Here is a 20469-nt window from a genome sequence, read left to right as displayed (position 1 = left end):
TGAGAATGATAGTCCGAAGAACCATGCGCGGCAACTGGCCGTGGCCATATTTCGGCTCGGTAGGGCCCCACAGAGCTCATGAGAGCACCTCAAGGGCTCCTAAGTAGACACGCTTATCCCCATAAGGGTGCCACACCGGCTTCTGAAGGCTCCTTGTAGGCATCTAAGGGCCCTTTCCGTCCTCTAACGGCTCCACCCGCCTGTGATGGCTCCACACCAGTGTTTATGAGCGCCACACAGCGGCGCCTTTGAGGGTCATACTAGTGTCTCTTAGGGCCCTATATCGGTGGCTCTGGGGACCCCACCCGGCGCCTCTGTGGGCCACCACACCTGTGCATCTCAAGGCTCTATAGGTACATCTGAAGGACCCACACCGACACCTCTGAGGGCCCCACACCAGTATCTCGGAGCTCTGAAGGCCCCACACCGGTGACTCTGAGGACTCACCGGCTCCTGAGAGCACCATGTTGATGTCTAACGGCTCCACAAGGCCACTGAAGGCACCACACAAGCTCTCACTGAGCTCTAATGTCCATGTACCGGCCTCTGAGGGATTTAAGCCAGCGCATTCATAGCTCTACACCAGTAATTGTAAGGGCTTCACACTGAAGTATCTGAGGGTTCCACACCGGTGTCTCTAAGGGCCACATACCGGCATCTCTGAGGGCCCCATACCGGCGTCTCCAAGGGTCCACATCCGGCGGGCACCCATCAGCGACTGAAGGTCCCACACTGTCGACTCCGAGAGCCCCATCTGCGTCTGGGAGCACCATGCCGTCTTTAAGAACCACAGCGGCTCCTCCGTACGAAAGATGGGCGTCTGCATGCCAAAGGGGAGCGGTTCTGAGACAGTAGGGCACCTACGTGCAATAGAGGGGCGCCTATGAAGCCCATAGGGGCGCCTCAATGCGAAAGAGGGGCGCCTCTGAGGCCTACATATATGGGCGTCCACATGCAATAGAGGTCTGCAGACTGCAATTGATCAATGCCATGGGGGTGCATTCATAAGAAACAGGGGCGCCGGCATGGCAAAGAGAGGCGCCTTCAAGTGTCCATAAAAGAGAGACGCCTATGATAAGCGCACATTGTATGCGACAACGGGGAGACTGTGGCACATATAGGGATTAGAGGTGGCAAAATGTGGACCCGAGGACCCGGTCCAAAGAACCAGTCTGGACCCATATGGGTCCAGACCGGTTCCTGGAAATTTTCTGACGGGTCCAACCGGGTCCTACCATAAACTATACAATATACATCTTGCACACTACACATTATTGCAAAATATGAAGTGAATTAAGTGAATGTTTCTTTGCACACAGTAGCTCATGAGTATTCCCAATTGGAAATAGGCTGTTTTACATGATGCAACTAATGATACCACAAGTAGTTTGTATTAATTGACTTTTGGGGAACGGGTCCAACTGGTTCCGATTCCAACTAAGACCGGGTCCGACTGGTTCCAGAAATGTCCAGCCGGGTCTGGTTCGAGTCTGGCTCCCAAAATTTTCATCTTTTGCCACCTCTAATAGGGATGTCTCTGATGACTATACATAGGGCGCTTATATGCCAAAGAGGGCGCCTATGAAGCTAATGGGGGCACCTGGGAAACGAGGAAGACATTTGTGTAAGGGTTTTCAGGGGTCATGCGCCGTTTGCGGCAAATAAATTCTAAAAAAAAAATCGGAGGGGGAATAAGTTTTAAAAAATGGTGCGGACTTTCCGCACTGTTCGCTTAAAGGTATTATCAGGGTTTTTTCCGAAATTTCGGAGTTACTCAGTGAAACGTGTAGAAGAAGGTGGCTGAGGCCCCAATCCGAAGTCATTCGTCCCAAAATTGCCTAATTTCCAAATGGTGGGCATCCAAAGTTGATCCGTCTGCCAGCCAGTACCTGGAGGAGGCAGTACCAAGTACTCGGATACATTTCCCTATAAGTCCATAGGCTTAACACTAGCTAGAGACTTCTAGAGATATTTTTTATGCCAGATAAGGCCGTCGCATACCAGATAAGGCCGCAACGGCCGTTCAACGTTACGTGGGGAAATGGGATAAATCTAAAGACTTTTTTTCTCTGACGTCTCCACTCCAATATCTCTAGCGCAACTGGCAAGCGTTGTTAGCATTGGCTCGTGTCGTCGTAAATAAGATTTGTTTGACGGATATTCCGTAAGTTGAGTGTGTTGTTGTAGTTTCTGAGGCTGTATGAGTTGGACGGAATGGCGCCACCCCGCCATGTGCGAAATCTGTGCGAAACAAAGCTGTTCCTATTCATATTTGAATGTTCAAGACTTGTGGGCTTTGTAGCCAGTGCGTGTAGCTTCTAGATATCCTGTGGGTTATCAAAAATCAAAATAATTAAAAAATTATGTTGTGTGCTTTCAAACTAAGCTCATCCCGAGTGTAATTCAAGAATGTCTTAGTTCAAGCAATTAAACTTGAAAGTGATATAGCTCCAGCAATGAAGAAGCTTGGATGGAACGTTGAACCAAAGTAACCTATCATTTGTAATGTTAATGCTAAGAGCTGAACGTTACCAATAATGCGAGACATCCGTTGTAAGATGTATGACGCAGATCAACTTTGATCAAGTGAAGAAAATAGATTTCAGATGAAATAATGTCAATGTTCAAGGCTGAGCGACTGGCAGATTTCGGAGTGAGCACGAGTGGCCTTGAGACATTCTGTTTCTGTAGGTACTCAAAATAAATAAATTATCATGTTGTGTGCTTTGAGGTTAAGTGTTATCAGTGGTGCTTTATGGTTGTGCTTTGTTGTTGGTGTATGGGCATATTTTGAGCACATTGCAGCATGATATTGGTGGTGTAAAGCAACTGATCTCTGCAGACTTTGCACTTACTTGCAAAGCCTGCGGACTGACTTTGCAGACTGGCTGACAATGAGCAATGCATTGCTGACTGATATCATTTATTCTGTGTTTGTAGCACAAGTACAGAAGTGGCACATACATTGTTACTTTGAAAACCTGATGTGAATTTGATGTAGAAAATTGGTGGCTGACGTTGAGTCCTTACGTATTGTGAGTAGTGTACAGCTGGTGCATTGAGCACAGACTTGAGACCAGTGACGTTTGTATCAGTAGACTGTGTTTGAGTCTACTTATATGGGTAGTCATAAAGCAGGCGTCACACTTCTTTTTGCAACCAAGGAGAAGCGCTATACCCAGAGTTGCTTTGTCATCCAACCTTACCGAACCAAACCTAACCAAACCTAACCTTACCTACAACCTAACCTACAGCGCCTCTCTTCGTTCGTTCATGGTTGCAAAAAAAAAAAAAACAAGTGTGACGCCTGCTATACTACTACCCTTATATGGCCTTGGTTTGAGTGTGGTGACCGAGTAAGCTGGTGTGTATAGCCATGCAATAAGTGTTTTGAAATATATTTTTGGGACAGTATTGAAATGGTGTGTTTTGGCCATCTGGCATGGATGATGGAAAGCCACTAACTCAACTTCAGGAACGCTTCTTCATTATGCTCATCTAAGGCACAATCATCTATTTTCTCTTCGCAAGGATTGATTACTAATTCACTGTCAACTATAACCTGGTCTGGTCCAGAAGGTTTCGCTGGGCCACACGGTTCATACAGATTCATCCACAGTGCTCAGCAGTGCATGTTTTCAGATTTCAACAGACTGTAATTGTTTCTGTATGTACATATGCATCATGCAAGGGTACAACAGATGCGGTATTTGGTAAGCAGTTGGCAGCAAGGTGGTGTTTGTACTTATTGGCAGAACCAGTTGAGCAGGACTAAAACTATCCTAGTTTCTCTCCAATTTACTCAGATCCGTATCAACACATTGAACATATTGAAAGCGTCCATCCATGAAGATGTCTGCATGTATACTCATTTCCGAGAAGGCACGCTCGTCGCTCATCCATTGCCGAGCAGGCACGTGCGTGCCCATCGCCGGCGCGCATTAGCGCGCGTCCATGGCTGGGGCGCACGCGCGCGGCCATGGCCGGCATGCACGCGCGCGCGCCCATCGTCGGCACGCAAGCGCGCGCGCGTCCATAGCCGGCGCGCGCGCCGCGTCCTTACCCGGCGAGAACGCCGCGTCCGTACCCGGCGCGCACCCGCGCGCGTCCACAGCCGGCACTGACAGACCCTGACCGACGGGCGTGCTGCCGTCGGCGGTCCTGACAGATGGGCGGCGGGCCCGGCTCCCGCAGCTCCGGCAGCGGGCGGCAGCCATGGTCGGCATACACGCGCGCGCGCCCATCGTCGGTACGCAAGCGCGCGCGCGCGCCCATCGTCGGCACGCAAGCGCGCGCGCGTCCATAGCCGGCGCGCACCCGCGCGCGTCCATAGCCGGCGCGCACCCGTACCTGGCGCGCACCCGCGCGCGTCCGTACCCGGCCCGCACCCGCGCGCGTCCACTGCCGGCACTGACAGACCCTGACAGACGGGCGTGCTGCCGTCGGCGGTCCTGACAGATGGGCGGCGGGCCCAGCTCCGGCAGCGGGCGGCAGCTCCGGTGGCTGTTCCGGCAGCTCCGGCAGCGAGCGGCGTCTCCGGCAGCGCTCAGCAGCGGCGCCAAGCAGCAGCAGCGGCTGAGCCAACAGGCGGCCGCGGAGGCACGCCCCCCCGGCCCCCCTTTGCACATTGTTCGTCCATGGGATGTCTGCAAGCACGACCATTGTTGAGAAGGCACGTGCATCCATGGCTGAGCACTGAGCAGGCACGTGCGACCCCTTTGCACATTGTTCATCCATACATATCAATATAATTTACCTTATTGATTAGTGTGAGTCTTGCAAAATCTTAAACTCAGAAATACCACAAGGCAGGCTGCCTGGGTGAGTTGCTAATATGAACATAATGAACATTATACATTAGTGCAGTACCTATAAGTATCCATACTGTGTGAAGGACTTGGCCCTCACGTTCATTCGTTTGGTGATTGCACATGGTGGCATGTGTACCAATTGTTCTCCCTAACCCTTCTCACAACTTTGACTAGCAAGTAGAAGCTGGCAAAATGCAAGGAGCTTACAAAGCATGCTTATATGTAGATAACTGAGGATGATTCTCTCAATTGAAGCATGATCCACACTCATCAGCTTCTTCTGTTCTGTTCCACAAACTTAAACTGAAATGACTCAATTTTCCTCAAAATATACCGGGTGGCCCAGAAAAAACGTTCCGAACTTTGGAGTCCTATATATCAAATCCGAGTGCAAATAACGAGCCAAAATTTTCAACAAGTTTGCGTCATTTCTTTGCGCATTGGTATGCCAAATTATAACACTATACCATCATTTTCAAGCTGGCAATCTTGAGTTGTATTAAGCAAGACGTTTTTGCTTTTTTTGCCTATGTCAAACGATAGTGATGATAAGATGGTAAGGTCCCATAAGGTGATAAGGTCCCATGTTATAAAAAAGAATAAAAATAGAGCACGTGAATGAAACCAACACGTTGTTCTTATTTTAAATATTTTTGTCTCACTTATGTGCCAAATATTCAAATACTTAGCCAAAATGGTGTTCATGGATGCCATTCGTTTCAACACCAAATCATGTTTCGAGCAGGAGTGATACGGTGCATGGATTACTGCTGATTACCCTCTAAGTAGATCAAACAATAAAACGACCGGATAAGGAAAATAAACTAAAGCAGATTGGTTCCTATGCCAGAAAACCACAGAAAAGCTTATAAAAAACAAATTGCCAGATGATGACAAAAAAACTGGCTGAAAAGCTACCTTTTCTCAGGAATGTCAGCCAGGAAAGCATTTGAGCCACAAGATGGTTAGAAAACTGGAAACTTCTTCCGATGCCGCTGTCACAGAGCCATCGTCGTTGCCTGAGGGAATGTGTCATCCTGAGACCCGAACATCAATGAGACTAGCTGCCAGTAGAAGTCATGGCTCTAGGCTGCGGTGCCGCGGGGTGAAAGTGACCCGTTCACTCACATTATTTAGCAAACATCGGAGCAAAAAAAGTAATTTTTACATGGCATGCTTGAAGCACGAACCGTTTAAAAAGTAATTTACCGAACACCATGAAAATCACACCATTTACTCAAAATGTGTGCCGCATTGACTATTCGAAGTTTCAATGTTGTATCTTTATGACTTTCTGAGAAATATTGATTTAAAGTTGGGAACGTTTTTTCTGGGCCACCCGGTATTCATTTATCACTCATAAACAACAAAAATATACATTTAGTAGGTACCAGGGCAATAAAAAACATACAAGTTACATATTTTTTTCATGTACAGTCCTTTCACAGCAACAATATGTAGAAACGCACCAAGACGTTCACGGAGAGCCCACCCATAACAAACTATAGTTGAAGCCGGGGCTCTGCTGCAGCAGCAGGGGTGACGTACAGGGCACAGAGGTCATGTCACATCATGTTGTACAACCTGTTGTTCGAAAAAACAGATCAACGTTGATTTTGAAAAACTGTAGCGCTTTCTTCAGTCACTTAGGTAAGCTTTCTCGCAAGACGTTACATTAGATTCACCACTCTTGAAAAAATAATCAGATTGAAACTTAGCTCTTGTGCCTGATGCACTTACATTTCAATTTATTGAAATAAAACACTCAAATTTACCCTTGAAAATTGTTGACATTTAAATGATATTAACATCAAGATTTTGATGATCAGCAAACAAGCTACTCAAATCACACCCATATAATAACTTTGGCAATGTTGATAACTCTTGCTGTCTTATTGAAAAGCAAATCTTCAATTTGTTCATATCCAAATCCAATGCCAAGCACTGAAATCTTGTTGCAAGGCCCTAAAAACAACAGACAAAAACAAAACAGTCTTGTGGGAATCGCCAGTGCGGTGCGGCGGCCTTGGCGAAATTTCCCAAGGCTGCTCTTTGTTTACATTTTAGCGATGGGCCAACTTGGCCGCCCAAGTACCTACTTGTTTTGCGTGAGTAAGTACAATTTTGTCAATTTTGAAACGGCTATATCCCGCAAATTTTGGTACCAATTTACATTTTATGCATATATTTAGAATCGGCAGAGTCTGGGGAGTTCATTGATTGGAAATATATGCCGATTCCTTTCAATTTTTAAACCCTGATAATCCCTTTAAGCGGTTACGCCCCTGGGTACATCTGCCCGATCTGAGAAGCTAGATTTGGATGTCATACTTGAAAGCAGCCAGCAGGACGAGGCAAAAGTTGGAGGCCCCTGAAAATAGGAGGCCCCTGGAAAAGGAGGCCCCTTGACAGGGTGGCCCACCCACTTTTCATGACGTTCCTACGCCCGTGGTTAATTTCACGGCCTTCTATTGACAATGCATCTCAAATTAGCAGTTTGTCATACCTTTACGGTTGGATGATGGCTTGCGAGCGAATGTCATGCTGTTTGTTAGGCAATTAGAAACATCAGTATAATGTCCCTTCAAATTATGGGTTAAGATCACTGGCGACGGTCAGGACCCGAGTCCCGGGTAATTGCAATCTCGATGCGTACCCTGTGGTTCTCCAGCCATCTGACGGAGAAAAAGGTATTTCTTGCGTCGGATCATTCTCCCAAGTCCCAACCCCGCCATTATTTTCCAATTTACTCTCAGTAATTCAGACGCATTACCGCCTAATGAAATCAATCTGTTATTTTCCGCCACATCCCGCCGATGAATGATCTCTATCATTTCGCTCAATAGTTAGTCACCGCCGAGCGTATATCTGATTCAGCCAGGGGATCATTTCCACGCGGAACACGTGTGAATGAAGTCGACATCTGTGTCTTTAGAGGGCGACCTAGCCTTTTTACCGCCAGGAAAAAAGGAAAATGTTGGCAAGGTGGTCTCACCAATCCACCGTCCTCCCTTTCCTCTCTCCTCGGTGGGTGGTCTGGGCTGCGTGCTCCCGCCTCAGTCCGCCCCTCCACCCACCCCGCCACCGGAACTGCAGCTTTGTACACGGCACCTCCCCGCAGCCGGACCCAGCCTCTGAATGGAGGTGCGTTTATGCGGCGCACGCCACCGCCACTGTGTTCCGGCCAAACTGAACCGGGGCTGACGAACGGTCCCCACATCACGGTGGCAAACGGTCACAGCTCGTGGTGACGAACGTTTGACTACTCACGGTTGGGTGGAGGGTGCTGACTGCTGGGGCACCGGTGCTGCATTGCTCACTGTTTCACTGTATCCGCCCGGTTGGCCCCGTAATGTTGTTATCAGGTGAAATTTGTATCGCGTTTTTTTTTCTCTCTCAAAAAGTAAGACGATTTTGTGTTAAAGATTAAACTTTAGATGTCTTTAAATTGCGTTCCTCAAACGATTTTGTTTTATTGATATTCGGGGTAGTTATTTCTTCTTAACGTTTACAAAGTTTTAATGTTTCTGGCACAGACATATTGGGGTCCATTTCCTAAGCATTTCGTCTGCTTCCACTGCACTTATGCAATCTCTATCTAGAGTTAGACGTATCGCTCTTTTACCCCATGACTAGGTATACACCGATGATGCCGTAGCCCGTCAGCTGATTGAGCCGTCTGAACTGACTCATAGCCAGCTGATCGTGACATGATCGTACCCCGTGCATAAACCGCACAGTGCACGGATCACGACCCACGGCAGGTGTCCAACTCACAACTCACAACAGCGCGGCTGCCAACTTATAGAGCCAGAGCGGTACGAACAGGTAAACCCGCTACACCGACAGCAGAGCAGTGGCAGCGCCGCCTCGCCTGTCAGACCTTGAGCCATGCACGCGGAGTGGAACTGAGCATGGCCGCGCACCGGCAGCCGGTCACCGGTGAATGGGCTCGGCTGGCCGGCCTGTCCGCGGGGGTCCACCGTATTCGGAAACGACCGACTGATATGGTGGTCGCGTCAGATGGTGTGTTGACTCAGGGCAGTGGGGTGATAAATGACGGGGCTCGGAGTCTATCCGAGGCACGTGGCCGAATAGCGAGAGACGAGGGAGTCCACCAAATCCCAACGTCTCCCCACCCGCTGCCATCCACCCCAAACTGCACCCGAGTACCGACCGGCAGCAGGGTGACTGAGAGCAGCGTCCGACCACTGAAATCACGGGGTCTGGTGTGTCCCGGTTGGAGCGGAGTATCGAGAGACAGCTGTTCCTCGGGCGCGGACTCCGCCTGTCCGCTGCGGACGCCGTCTTTCCGCATTCTGTGCTGGTGTGTCACATTCGGGCCTTTGTCGAGCGAATGGGAGGCTAAGAATCGCTGACTAGTGCCGGGATAATATATGAACTCTCGTCTCTCAATGTCGAATGACTGATTTGATCAGGTCTGTTCAACAACAAAAAAAAACTATTTGATTTGTGCTTTCCTTTAATTGCGTGACTTGTAGTGGACGAAGATTTCCGAGGCGAACCTTTGTTTATGTAGTATGTCATTGTCACCGGCTTCTATTGCGTAAAACGTCACCATCAACCGCGACGTAAGCCAGGCTGCCTCTGCGGACAGTTTTATCAACACTGAACGCTCTATCAACACTGAACGCTCTGAATGAAACGCCTCACTTCACCACACTCATCCATCCATTCAGTACACCAAAACAACCGCTCTGAATAAGCAGCATCAGCTTCAAACTCTGGTCGAATTCCTTCACAGTCACGTACGAGAAACACCCGTGACATCCCTCAGGGTTGAGACATCCACCGCCACGCGCCCACGCGCGCCACGTCGCCCACGTGCGCTCGTCTGTGTGAGACGTATTGGACGTGTGGGACGTGTGGGTAGGTCATACAAAGGTCTGTGAATGAGAGGTCGGGTGGTGGGCACCCTGTAACTTTGTGACCTTGTGCGCCCCGGCGGGTCTCTCACCGACGCGGCGCAGTGGCTCTCGCGCTGGGACGACGCGTTCGACCGCTGACGTGGACGCGCGATTGGACCAGCAGATTACGATAGAGCGGTGATAGGGGCAGATGTGCGACGTGCAAAACGGGCCGATTCTGACCGACCCTTACCCCTTGGGATCACATAAGTCCCGCCAGGCCCAGTCTCACAGAGGTCCCAACGGACGTGACCCCAGACTCAAACATGTCCCACCAGGCTCAATCTTTCACATATCCCACTTTTAGCTCCCACTCCCAATGGCTCCCACCACCCCGTCCCACAGCGGCGCGTCGGTGGGTGCGGTGGGTGCGGTCGGCCCGCCCGCCCGCCAGCCGACCCTGAATGGTGGCGTGCCGCGGCAGGGGACGGGGTGATAATGGTGCCGCCCGGCCGGCCGTTTTGTCCCCGTCCACCCCACCCTATCGTTCCACATTGTCCGACCCGCCCGGCGGCCATAAATGAGCGGATCATGTCTCATCCTATCCGGGCTGATCTGGCCCGCGCTGTTATGGCAGCCCATTTGTACCCACGAAACATCCCAACGATTTTTCAAAATTCAAATATATCTTTTTATCGCTTCTTTGTAAGGCGTTGAGTGTGAGCACTGAGCAGCTAAACCTGTTCACTTATCCATTCAATGATTCATTTCACATAATATTGTGTCGCACTTATGCCTAATACATCGATCTTACTATTTTACCCGTAAACCTAAAGGATATCATTCTAAGACCTTTCGGCTTCATTGCATTTGTTGATCACATTACACAATGACATATGAGCTTATTTCAACCACTAGGTATATAGTCATATGTAGATCTGAGCTTATTCCGTTGTTTGTGTCATATTGTCTCTGCTGCGGTCGCTCGGGCTAACTTCACCGCCGCATTACATTACAACACCGGATACCCTCGGTTGAGCCGTTGAGCCCCACCCTGCGGGGTTTGTCGGGTCGGGTCTGTCGTTGTAGCCCCACCCAGTAAGCTGTGTTGGGTCTCACTGACCCCACCTAGCGGGCTCTGTCGGCTCCGTCACTGTCCCAACCCAGCGGGGCCTGGACTGTCGGGTCTGTCAACACTGCCACTGTCAAAACAAACTACCTATGTTGGCTCAGTCTTCCAATTCTGATTACTCAATACGAGTACTCGCTACCCAGTGTCGTTCCTGGGAGTAGCTGCATTAACTCTCTGTTACTTCTCTATCGTCAGGTGTACCACTGGCAGTCCAACGATGTCAAACGCTCGGGCGTCGACGACATGGTGCTGCTGCCCCGCATCAGTGAGGACGCCATCGTCGACAACCTGAAGAAACGCTACAGTGACGACTGGATCTACGTATCCTTTGGATCAGACCGGATATGACAGGGCTCCTATGTGCATGAGGAGGGTAGGGTTATCTATGTATCAGTGTAAACCTACTAAACGGTTCAGAGTTGACTTGAGTGTAACGGTGTGCTTCTTTAAAGGCAGTCGGTTGTTGCCGTTATCTGGCCTATAAGGACTTCCTAATGGTGAGTTTACAGCGCCAGCCAGCGGTACTGTTCAGACTGCGTGTGTGGTGTTTTTGCCCCCGTGAGTGTGGCCATTCGCCTCCAGCAGCCATGAAACAGCCCATTGTCAGTGCTCGTTAGTCGCTGGAGCGATCAACTGCTCTGGACAGATTGTCTCGATTTACTCAGCCTCGAATTCGTATCCATTCAGGTGAGCGATCTAGTTTAGGCTATCGCAATGGACGTTAAAAGCTTAGGTTTCTCCTTCATTTGTGATTTTTCTGCTTCTTATTTTGTTTTTGGATAGTGCTTAAGATTTTGGAACCAGAGTCATTTCGATATCGCTAATTTTTCTGCTAGTTGAGGTCACATATGGAACCAAAGGTTCCAAAAAAGTGTCGTAGCTTTTGCGCCTGGGTGCAGAGCAAGCCGTGTTTTTGCCCTCGCCCGGGTCCAGTTATCAGTCTGCCCCCTCCCCCACCTCCTCCTCCCCTGTCCGGCCAACCAGCGGACATCCGCTGCGATCATCACTTTACATAGCCGATCCGAGACACATCACTTACATGGTACATGTAGCTAGTCGGGCGGTCCGCGGTCCATCACTTTATGCACAGCTCACCCGACTGTCGGCGCTCCGCTGTTGTGGTCCCAGTTCGTGGTCTGCTTTAGTGATCAGGCTGTGGTCCGGACCGTGGTCCTCTGGTCCGTACCCTGGTCCTCTGGTCTGCAGATAAACTGTCTGCACGCCGGCCACCGAGGCGTCGAGATGTCATCACGCAGAGCGGCGGATGTGGAGCTGTGGTGTTGATACCAAACCTGCACGTCGGGTCGTCGCCTGACCTCTGCAACGACAAACAAACAAAACTTCGTGCTGTTTGCGCTGCGGTACGACAACAAACATTGGAGTGACGGCCGCTGCTGGTGGCAAGTGCTAGCAGAAGACCTTTTACTCTTCGAAGCGCTTATGTTTCCAATGACTGTCATGCACATCGCGGTTAAGCTTGCTATCTGTTTATGTTTCGTCGGCATGGACATCAAGCAAACAATGAGGTGTCCAAAGGCTATCTATCGTCGCTGAGGGACTTCCCTTTGATAACCCGACCGGAAAGCTGAGAAAAACAAACAGCAGTGACTCATTACGCGGCCTCCCTTATCTCCTGCCTGCTGACACCATAGGCGTTTCATCACTCGACAAGCAGTGCCTCGCCCTCCCTCCTCCTGCCACCCGTGCCTAGTGCCCATTGCCTGCTGACCGCCACTACTGCCATCATTTCTGCACGCTGCGTCCCCAATTCGGTCCGTCTTTGTCCTGTGGGCGTGACGAGAGCCGCTGCAAACGGGTCCGATAGAGCAGCACCGGACGGCCCGGCGCGCACGCTGCTACCTCTGGTGTAGGAGTGGCATGCTGTGGCGCACAGACAGAGCTTGGGTCGGCTAGACGATGTGATTGATCCGAATTACTTTCCAAGAAATGCCGTAAGATTCTACGATTTCGCTTTCCAAATATCGTCGCAGTCTGGCAGTTTCGAATTTTTGTCAGCAGGAGAAAGTGCTCCAGAAGTGTTTCTGGGGAACTGTGGGAATGGTATATTGCTCGAACTTGCTATTCTTGTTTTTTTTTAATTGTGCACCGAGACTATTGTTTCTCAGCTCTCTGGCCTGGGACTTCCATTGCTTTCCGATTTCAATCAGCTCATTGTAAGCTTCATATCATTTGCGGCCACCGATTATTTTAATCGGTAAATATTTTAACATTGTTCCATTCCCGTGACCTACATGCGCGCTCTAGATGTTTTGCCGTAAATTCCTCTTCGCTGTAGGAATGTTACGGTTTATTTACTCGTATACCGTAAACGTGACCTACAGAGACCCCGAGGGCCTACTGAACAGCAAAAACACAATGTGTTATTGTGCAGAACACAATGGTCATGTGTTTGCCCGCGTCCCGTCTATATTTGCTGATCACAGTTTGTTTGCATTGCATGAGCTTTGGAGAGTTTTGAGCAAAAATGTGGCCCGTTAGTTCTTGTGAGGGAGCCTTTTTCTGGGGCGTTTGCAGCCTGCAGTGTTCAGCTCCACACTCCATCGATTTTTCGTGTTTACATTGTGAACATATGTCGGTTGCATTCGTGACAAGCTGACTATTTTTAATGGTTCTGAGTGACCAGGCCGACCGGCTGAGCGAATGCTTAGCTGCGCTTAGGGTGTGCTTAATCACACATAATAACATGATTACTTGCGTGCTCGTTAACTGGAGCAGTAGCTTAAAGTTTCTACAAGTGCTCATTAGTCTTAGCCTCGTCAGCTTTTATTACACCTTGACATCGTATGAATGCGCTGATTAATCAGGATGACGTTCAGCGTTAGATGCATTGCGATTTCATACGGGACGTTGATGGGTGGCCCCAATGCCGAGCTGACCCCGCTGTGTTGCACGGCGCCTCGCCCTGCACCGCCCCCGCGCCGCCCTCGTGTATACGGTCGAGCGGGAGGGCGGGGTTTAATTGGACCCATTGGTCGCCGCCTGTCTCGTTACCGCCCCTCGTCCATCCACCTGTGCGATGGAGCGGCTGTTGGGAGCTATGCCCGACCCTCCGAGGACCCCGCTCCGTCCTGCCGAGCGACCCCGCTCCGTCCCGCCGAGTGACCCCGCTCCGTCCCGCCGAGCGACCCCGCTCCGTCTCGCCGAGTGACCCCGCTCTCTCCCCCGATACGGCAGCGCTACCCACGCGCTCGCTCGTCGCTGGGCTCACCTCCCCGTCACCCATCCCCCTCGGGTCACGTCCGTCCCGGTCACGTACCCCCCCCCCCCTCATTATATCACGCTCCACGCCGTGACACGTCCTTTGCCCCACACTTGTCACTCACGCTCCATCTCACGACCTCTTTCACAGCCATTATGCTGCACTGCCGTGTGTGCCGCAATCTCCACCTCCCGCGACTCGTTCTGAGTTCATTGATGAGGTGACACACGCCGAACCCCGGTGCGTTTTCCCTTTAGGCTTTCGCACGCCGGCTCGCGAACCATGTGCGTGCGGTGCTGCACTTTCGCTGACCGCTGCGTGCCTCACGCCGTGGCAGAGAGCTGGCCTGGACGGAACACGAGCGTTGACACCGGCTGGTGGCGCGGTGTTCGTTTTTGCTCTTTGGTTCCGTGTGGAGCGCGGCGGCCGTCCCTGGGTCGTGCCTGCTCAGCGCTCAGCCAGGCGTGAAGGGAGGCGTGGGTGACGAGCATGGTGACGTGAGGAGAGCGACGTCTCGCTACTTGAGTGGAACGACTGCAGAGGAGGGACAAACGACGCGTGTCGACGGCAGGGAGGAGTGAAGAGGGAGAGAGCGGGTCGTGAGACCTGAGGTGTTACGGGTGGTGACGGCGATTGGCGTGTCGTTTGGAACACACGCACCGGCGCTGATGCCTCCTCCTCACCGCTGGGACCGCCGCTGCTGCTGGTACAGCCAATACGCCGCGAAAGCAGGCCCAGTTCGGCAGACGTGCTCGGCGGGGCGGAATGATGGCCGACAGGGCACCGCTCATGCGACAAGCCGGGACGCTGCCGGCGCGGCGCCGCACGCTCCCTGAACTCTGCGCGCGGTCCGCCGCCCGTCACAGTGCCGACCGACCTCAGTGACCCGTTACGTCACACCGTCTCACCTTGCGTCACGGGACGACGGCGGGCCCGTCACGTGGCGTCCGGTGATTCCGGGTGACCCGTGACCTGTTGTGGCGGCTCGTGACCTCGTGTGACCTCGTGCGACCCAGCGATCTCCGAAGAGATGAGGTAGCCGAGCAGGTTTAGTTTCTCTAGCGCTACGCACGATCGGTCATGTGGCCCCCGGCTGGAGGTGGAGGACGCTGTCTGAGTTCAGAGGTGATTCAAAGGAGCTCCCGCAGCTCCTTCCCCTATCGCCCCCGGGTCGCCTGCCCACGCCGTGTGGAAGACTCGGCCAGGAACGCAGAGACAGAGGAGTGTGAGACCATTCAGCTATGTATGTTTGAAATTCGTTTTTTTTTGTGCCAACTTTGCTCCACTGATAAAAGTGTTGTCATTGTCCTCTGGTCCAGGTCCCCGTGGTTTTATTTGGCCCCGGACGGCTTGGTCTGCATGTCCCGCCCGCCTTGTCTGAGCCCCAAGCGGTCTGGTCAGGGGCCGCGGGTGTACTGTGGGGCCGTTCTGGGTGGTGTCTTCTGAGCCGCCGCCGGATATGGGCTCGCCGGCCGCCGGAGACGTTTCCGTGAGTCTGCCGTGACTCACTGAGTGCTATCTCGAGTCCTTGCTGCGGGGTCCGTATACGGATACGGGTACGATCACGGTCCGCGGCGCTGTGTCCGATTTGGGTCACTGGTGTGGGCCAAACGAGACCAGAACTGGGCACCTCACGTGTGTGAACGGACCGGCAGCAGCGCGCTGTAATCATGTAATCCCAGATTAAGCCATTCCGGTTTCCTTGTGTATGAAATATTTTCGGTGGCTTGTCTACACAGCTGAGATTTGCTTTGTGCTAAGATAAAGTGTGGCTAGTTCATTACAGTAAAGCTGTGAAAGCACTCCCGTCATTTCGACTACTAGTACTATTCGCCACATATAGGCGCGCAGGCTGCAATGACAGATGTCCGGGTCACTGCTGCGAGAGCAGTGGCGCTCAGCATACACTTTCACAACCGGCCGAGTATACTCCTGCACCGTGGACCGTGCCCGGCCTGAGCTCCTAGGACCGGTTGTCAGCGGCGTGACAGAGGGACGGTCGCCCTGATTGAATTAGAAGATCGCGGCGGGCGCTGTCGCCGGCGCAGGCCCGTGCTGCCCATACTGAGAGGGAATTGGGAAACCGGCCGAGATGATAATGAAACGGTCATTCCGGCGGCCTGAGACAAGTTTCCTGGTGCGCGAAAGCTGTTCTAGGGTGGTTGCTTGTGACGTAAGATGTCTGGTTTATTGTTGTTTCCTTTTCTGGGTGACGTGGTTAGATCTATGGGAGTGTCTGTAGTTCGCTTAGGAACTCGGGAGGGGAAAGTGGACGTCCGTTATCATTGCATGACTGAGTATAATACGTCACGAGGAAAACCAACAAAGACGGCCGAATGTTTCTGTGTGAGGTTGTGAATCGCGTGCTCCATTTGGTGGATGGGCCTGTCGTTCCCAGGTGCGGACTGTGAGGGGTTAATCGTGACCAGCTGAGCGGGGAAAGTCGAACCCTGAGGGTTTACTCTCATGAAGTGGCAAATCTCGAGGAGATTGATATTGATGATGCGAGGCGTGGAACCCATCCCGAGTGGTGGTGTTGAGTCACCCGTGCTCTGCACTATCAGCTGATGAGAGCCGTTGCAAAAGCTGGTCGTCCGCAGTATAAGATAGCACTATCATGTTGACACTCTTGGTGTACGCATGCAAGTGAAACCGTAATGGCGTCAGGGATGGCACATTCACTGGTGATAAGTGAAATGATGGATGGGGAGCCGTTACAGCTGATTGCTGCAGGACGGAGCTGTAAATGGCTGATGTTTGGCTTGGTCTTGTAAATGGCCAACTTTTGGCTTGGTTTTTGCTTCAATACCCACCTACCTACATATTAGGAGAGAATGTTTCTCTGATTTTATCATTATTTAAGGACATTCATTTATTTGAAAACGAACTTTTACAGCCTCATACACAACATCTTAACACAACGAGTGCGAGGGAAAGCCGTGCTGTAAAATGGTCGTATAACCTCGATTTGGAGGCGCCTATTGTGAAGTGGTGCGAGCATGACTGCGCTCTTTTACCAGCGTCCATCGGCAGCTTTCGACGAGATGCCGGAGAGGTTGGCTGACCAACCGGGTGGCAGGCTGACAGCTGTGTCGCCGTCGACGGGGAACGTTCTGTGTCGCTGTGTCGCGCCGTCAGACGGGAGCACCGTGCGTTGTTAGACGGACACAGGGCGGCGCTCGTTTCTCTCAGACACTGGCATCTGTCGCGTGACTTTTAATTAGGTACCACCTATCACCTCGGTATGGGCGGGAAAGCAGTGGAGAGAAATTTGGTAATTTGCTACCGACATACTTTAGATGTTAGTGTAAATGTGGAGTCCACTTTCAGATGATTATGTGTTCTTGAACTTATAGGTTTTGAAACGAGCACGCGAACTTAATTAGCGAAAGTGATAAACAGTATGGATCCAGATGACATTTAGGTACGCAAAATATTCACGAAAATTACAACTTACTGACGGAAATGCCCAACAGATGCCTTCTCGTATTAAGATCTATCGACGACCTTTTCTCCCTGTGACGTCAAACTAGCGAGCGAGTGAACGAATGCACTTCCTATCCCAGAGCACACTCGTCTGACAAGTCACGCCAGCTGCACTGGCCCGCGGTGTGCTATTTTCCCATCATAGTCTGAAGGTCCCAAGCGCCCCAGGAATTTCACCGCGGACCTCCAATCCGGCTTTCAGACGAGTTCGAGTGCTGTGACGTCTGGTGAGCTTTCTGTCATGGAAAGCTGCCATGGGACAGTCCTGACAGTCTGGGCCCAGGCGTGTGTCTCAACCGTGCAATGAGATACCTGGAAAGGTGTATGTAGGAAAGCATCCTCCTTTTTACCGAGTTTAATGCCAACTGCCTGCCGTGCATGCTCAACTCTTTTCGCATCGATGCTGCCTATACATAGCTATTTGATAGATAACCGTAAAGGCTTGCCATTCATTCGTTCTGTCATGTTCATTCATTAATTCATGTTTTTGAATGATTGTATGCTGAGTGAAACGGCCAGAAGCATATACGTTTAATAATAGCGAGGCGCTATCAGCGATGTGCTCCTCATTCTGCTGTGCTGTCTGTGCAGTTTGCGTATTGTGTCTCTGTGACAATGTTGAAGCTCCTTGACTGTCGGCGCTCAGACCTACATCGGACCGGTGCTCATCTCGGTCAACCCGTTCCAGCAGCTGCCCTTCTACGGTGACAAGCACGTGGAACAGTACCAGGGCGCCGTGAGTACCCGGGCGGGCACCCGCGCAGTGGGTCCCAGCTCTATCCACTCGTGAGCATACATGAGGACATCTTAGATGGTACCACCTGCAGTCGCGACATCGAAATTAACGGAATGATCGAAAATATCGGCTTGCATAATTGACATCGAATCATTTACAACTTCTTGGGCCGTATAAAGTGGAACTGTTCTCGATCACTCACCATTGTGACCGAAAATTGAATGAATGAATGAATGAATGAATGAATGAATGAATGAATGAATGAATGAATGAATGAATGAATGAATGAATGAATGAATGAATGAATGAATGAATGAATGAATGAATGAATGAATGAATGAATGAATGAATGAATGAATGAATGAATGAATGAATGAATGAATGAATGAATGAACGAACGAACGAACGAACGAACGAACGAACGAACGAACGAACGAACGAACGAACGAACGAACGAACGAACGAACGAACGAACGAACGAACGAACGAACGAACGAACGAACGAACGAATGCAGAGCGGACAGCTAAATAATCTGAGCTCGAACAAATAGACACCTTTTTTCGTTAGACGAATCGGTATCTGGTTGAATGGATCGCTATGCATTATACAGACATTACACAATACACATCCCGTGACTTTGACGTCAGCTGGCTTTCATGTAAATTAACCATTCGTGATCCTACTACACCTTTTTGCACTCAAAATAGGCATCTTTTCATTCAATTTCGGCGAATTGCATTCAATTTTAGCGATCTCTCTATTCGAAGCAAATGAGAGATCGCTAAAATTGAATGCAATTCGCCGAAATTGAATGAAAAGATGCCTATTTTGAGTGCAAAAAGGTGTAGTTCACTGCTCTGTAACTATTCGACATGATATATGCAGGCCATGAATTCTGACGTCATCCTGGTGGCTATTTAATCTACAAATGGATGTGGTCATACCGTGAATAACCGCCCCTGACGGTTAGCTCCCATGTAGCAGCACGTATCCGGCAGATTATAGCTGCCGGGATCGTTACACCTGCCGTGCTACCAATCCCTTATTTCCAGCCCAGGGACATGTAAGGCTATTCCGTGTTTGTTTGATAACAGCTCCTTTGTATCCTCGACACGAGGCATCCATTTTTCACCCAAATGAGCCCGTAAACTGAACGCTGAACCATGATTCATGACCACACGACCTTATGTGGTGTGTTCTGGCGAGCAGGATTTGACGAAGCGGGTGCTGTTTCTATCCGGACTCCCGATGATGGCGAAAATGCCAGCCGAAAGGCCGTGATGACACTGTGTCAGTTGATGGCCCGTGGCACGCTGTTAGCTAATAGGTGCCGTGTCACGGTGAGGGATGATACGTGACAAGTCAATGACCGTCAGGCTGACTGATGCAGCTGACTGCTGACAATCCTGACAGCATTAGAGGGTGGTGGAGATAGATAAACCGAAGGGTCAGAGTGAGTTGAGGCCGCATCTGTGGCCGTTTGGCCTCTGAAGGGCGCCCCTGCGGCCGTCCTCTGTGCCGTTGCCTGGGGAGCAAGATTGATTGAATGATAAGGCACGCTGCCTCGCCCTTGTTATTCGGACGGGGAAGTTGGTAAACAGGCCTCAGTTAGGCGAGAGGGATTTCACGGCCTACATTTCGAGCTGGTGGAAACTTGGAATGTGCCTTTAAATGTGCCTGGTGGCAATTTGTATACAGTTCATGCGTGATACTGTAGGATGTGGGTAACGTTTTTAAAATAACGAAACATGCAACTACTAAGTTAATGCATGATACCTGCTATTGCTTAAGACAACACAAAACCAATAAAATTGATACGCGCAGGTACCTATTATTAAGTAATTAGGTACCTATACCATGACTTTAAAAATTTCGTTGCCAAAGAGTGAAAGTTAAGAAAACATGGTGACTGGCAGACATATCTTTTATGGTGCCTGACGGGGATTTTATTTGGCTCATAGCGCGTGTATACTGTATGCGCAGTTGAACCTATTTCAAACAGTGTTCTGCTGATAACGTTTATGTTTGACATAGCTGAGTCGTTCAGGGAATTCTCGATAGTGCAACTATCTGCAATATACTGAGCCCAAACGGTCAGCGCGTTGTCAAAAGTAAGGATAGGTTTGGTCGAAAATTATGCCCGTTTTAGTCATACCTACAAACCGTAAAAGTTCCACTTGGATACCTGGCCCGACGCAAATGGACGTAACCAAAT

At 50.6% G+C, this 20469-nt stretch overlaps 1 protein-coding gene across 1 annotated transcript in view; it reads left to right on the top strand.

The window, feature by feature from the left end:
* Positions 1-20469, top strand: part of LOC122388877 (unconventional myosin-Ie-like) — a 46111-nt gene that overhangs the window by 4381 nt on the left and 21261 nt on the right. The window contains exons 2-3 of the mRNA XM_043380366.1: positions 11007-11132; positions 18164-18253. Coding sequence (XP_043236301.1) covers positions 11007-11132; positions 18164-18253 — 216 coding nt within the window. The remainder of the gene's footprint in view (positions 1-11006; positions 11133-18163; positions 18254-20469) is intronic.

This window comes from Amphibalanus amphitrite, unplaced genomic scaffold, assembly GCF_019059575.1.
Source record: "Amphibalanus amphitrite isolate SeventyFive unplaced genomic scaffold, NRLGWU_Aamphi_draft 000338F_arrow, whole genome shotgun sequence".
Classification (NCBI taxonomy): Eukaryota; Metazoa; Arthropoda; class Thecostraca; order Balanomorpha; family Balanidae; genus Amphibalanus; species Amphibalanus amphitrite.
This window is presented reverse-complemented; position numbering and strand designations above follow the sequence as displayed.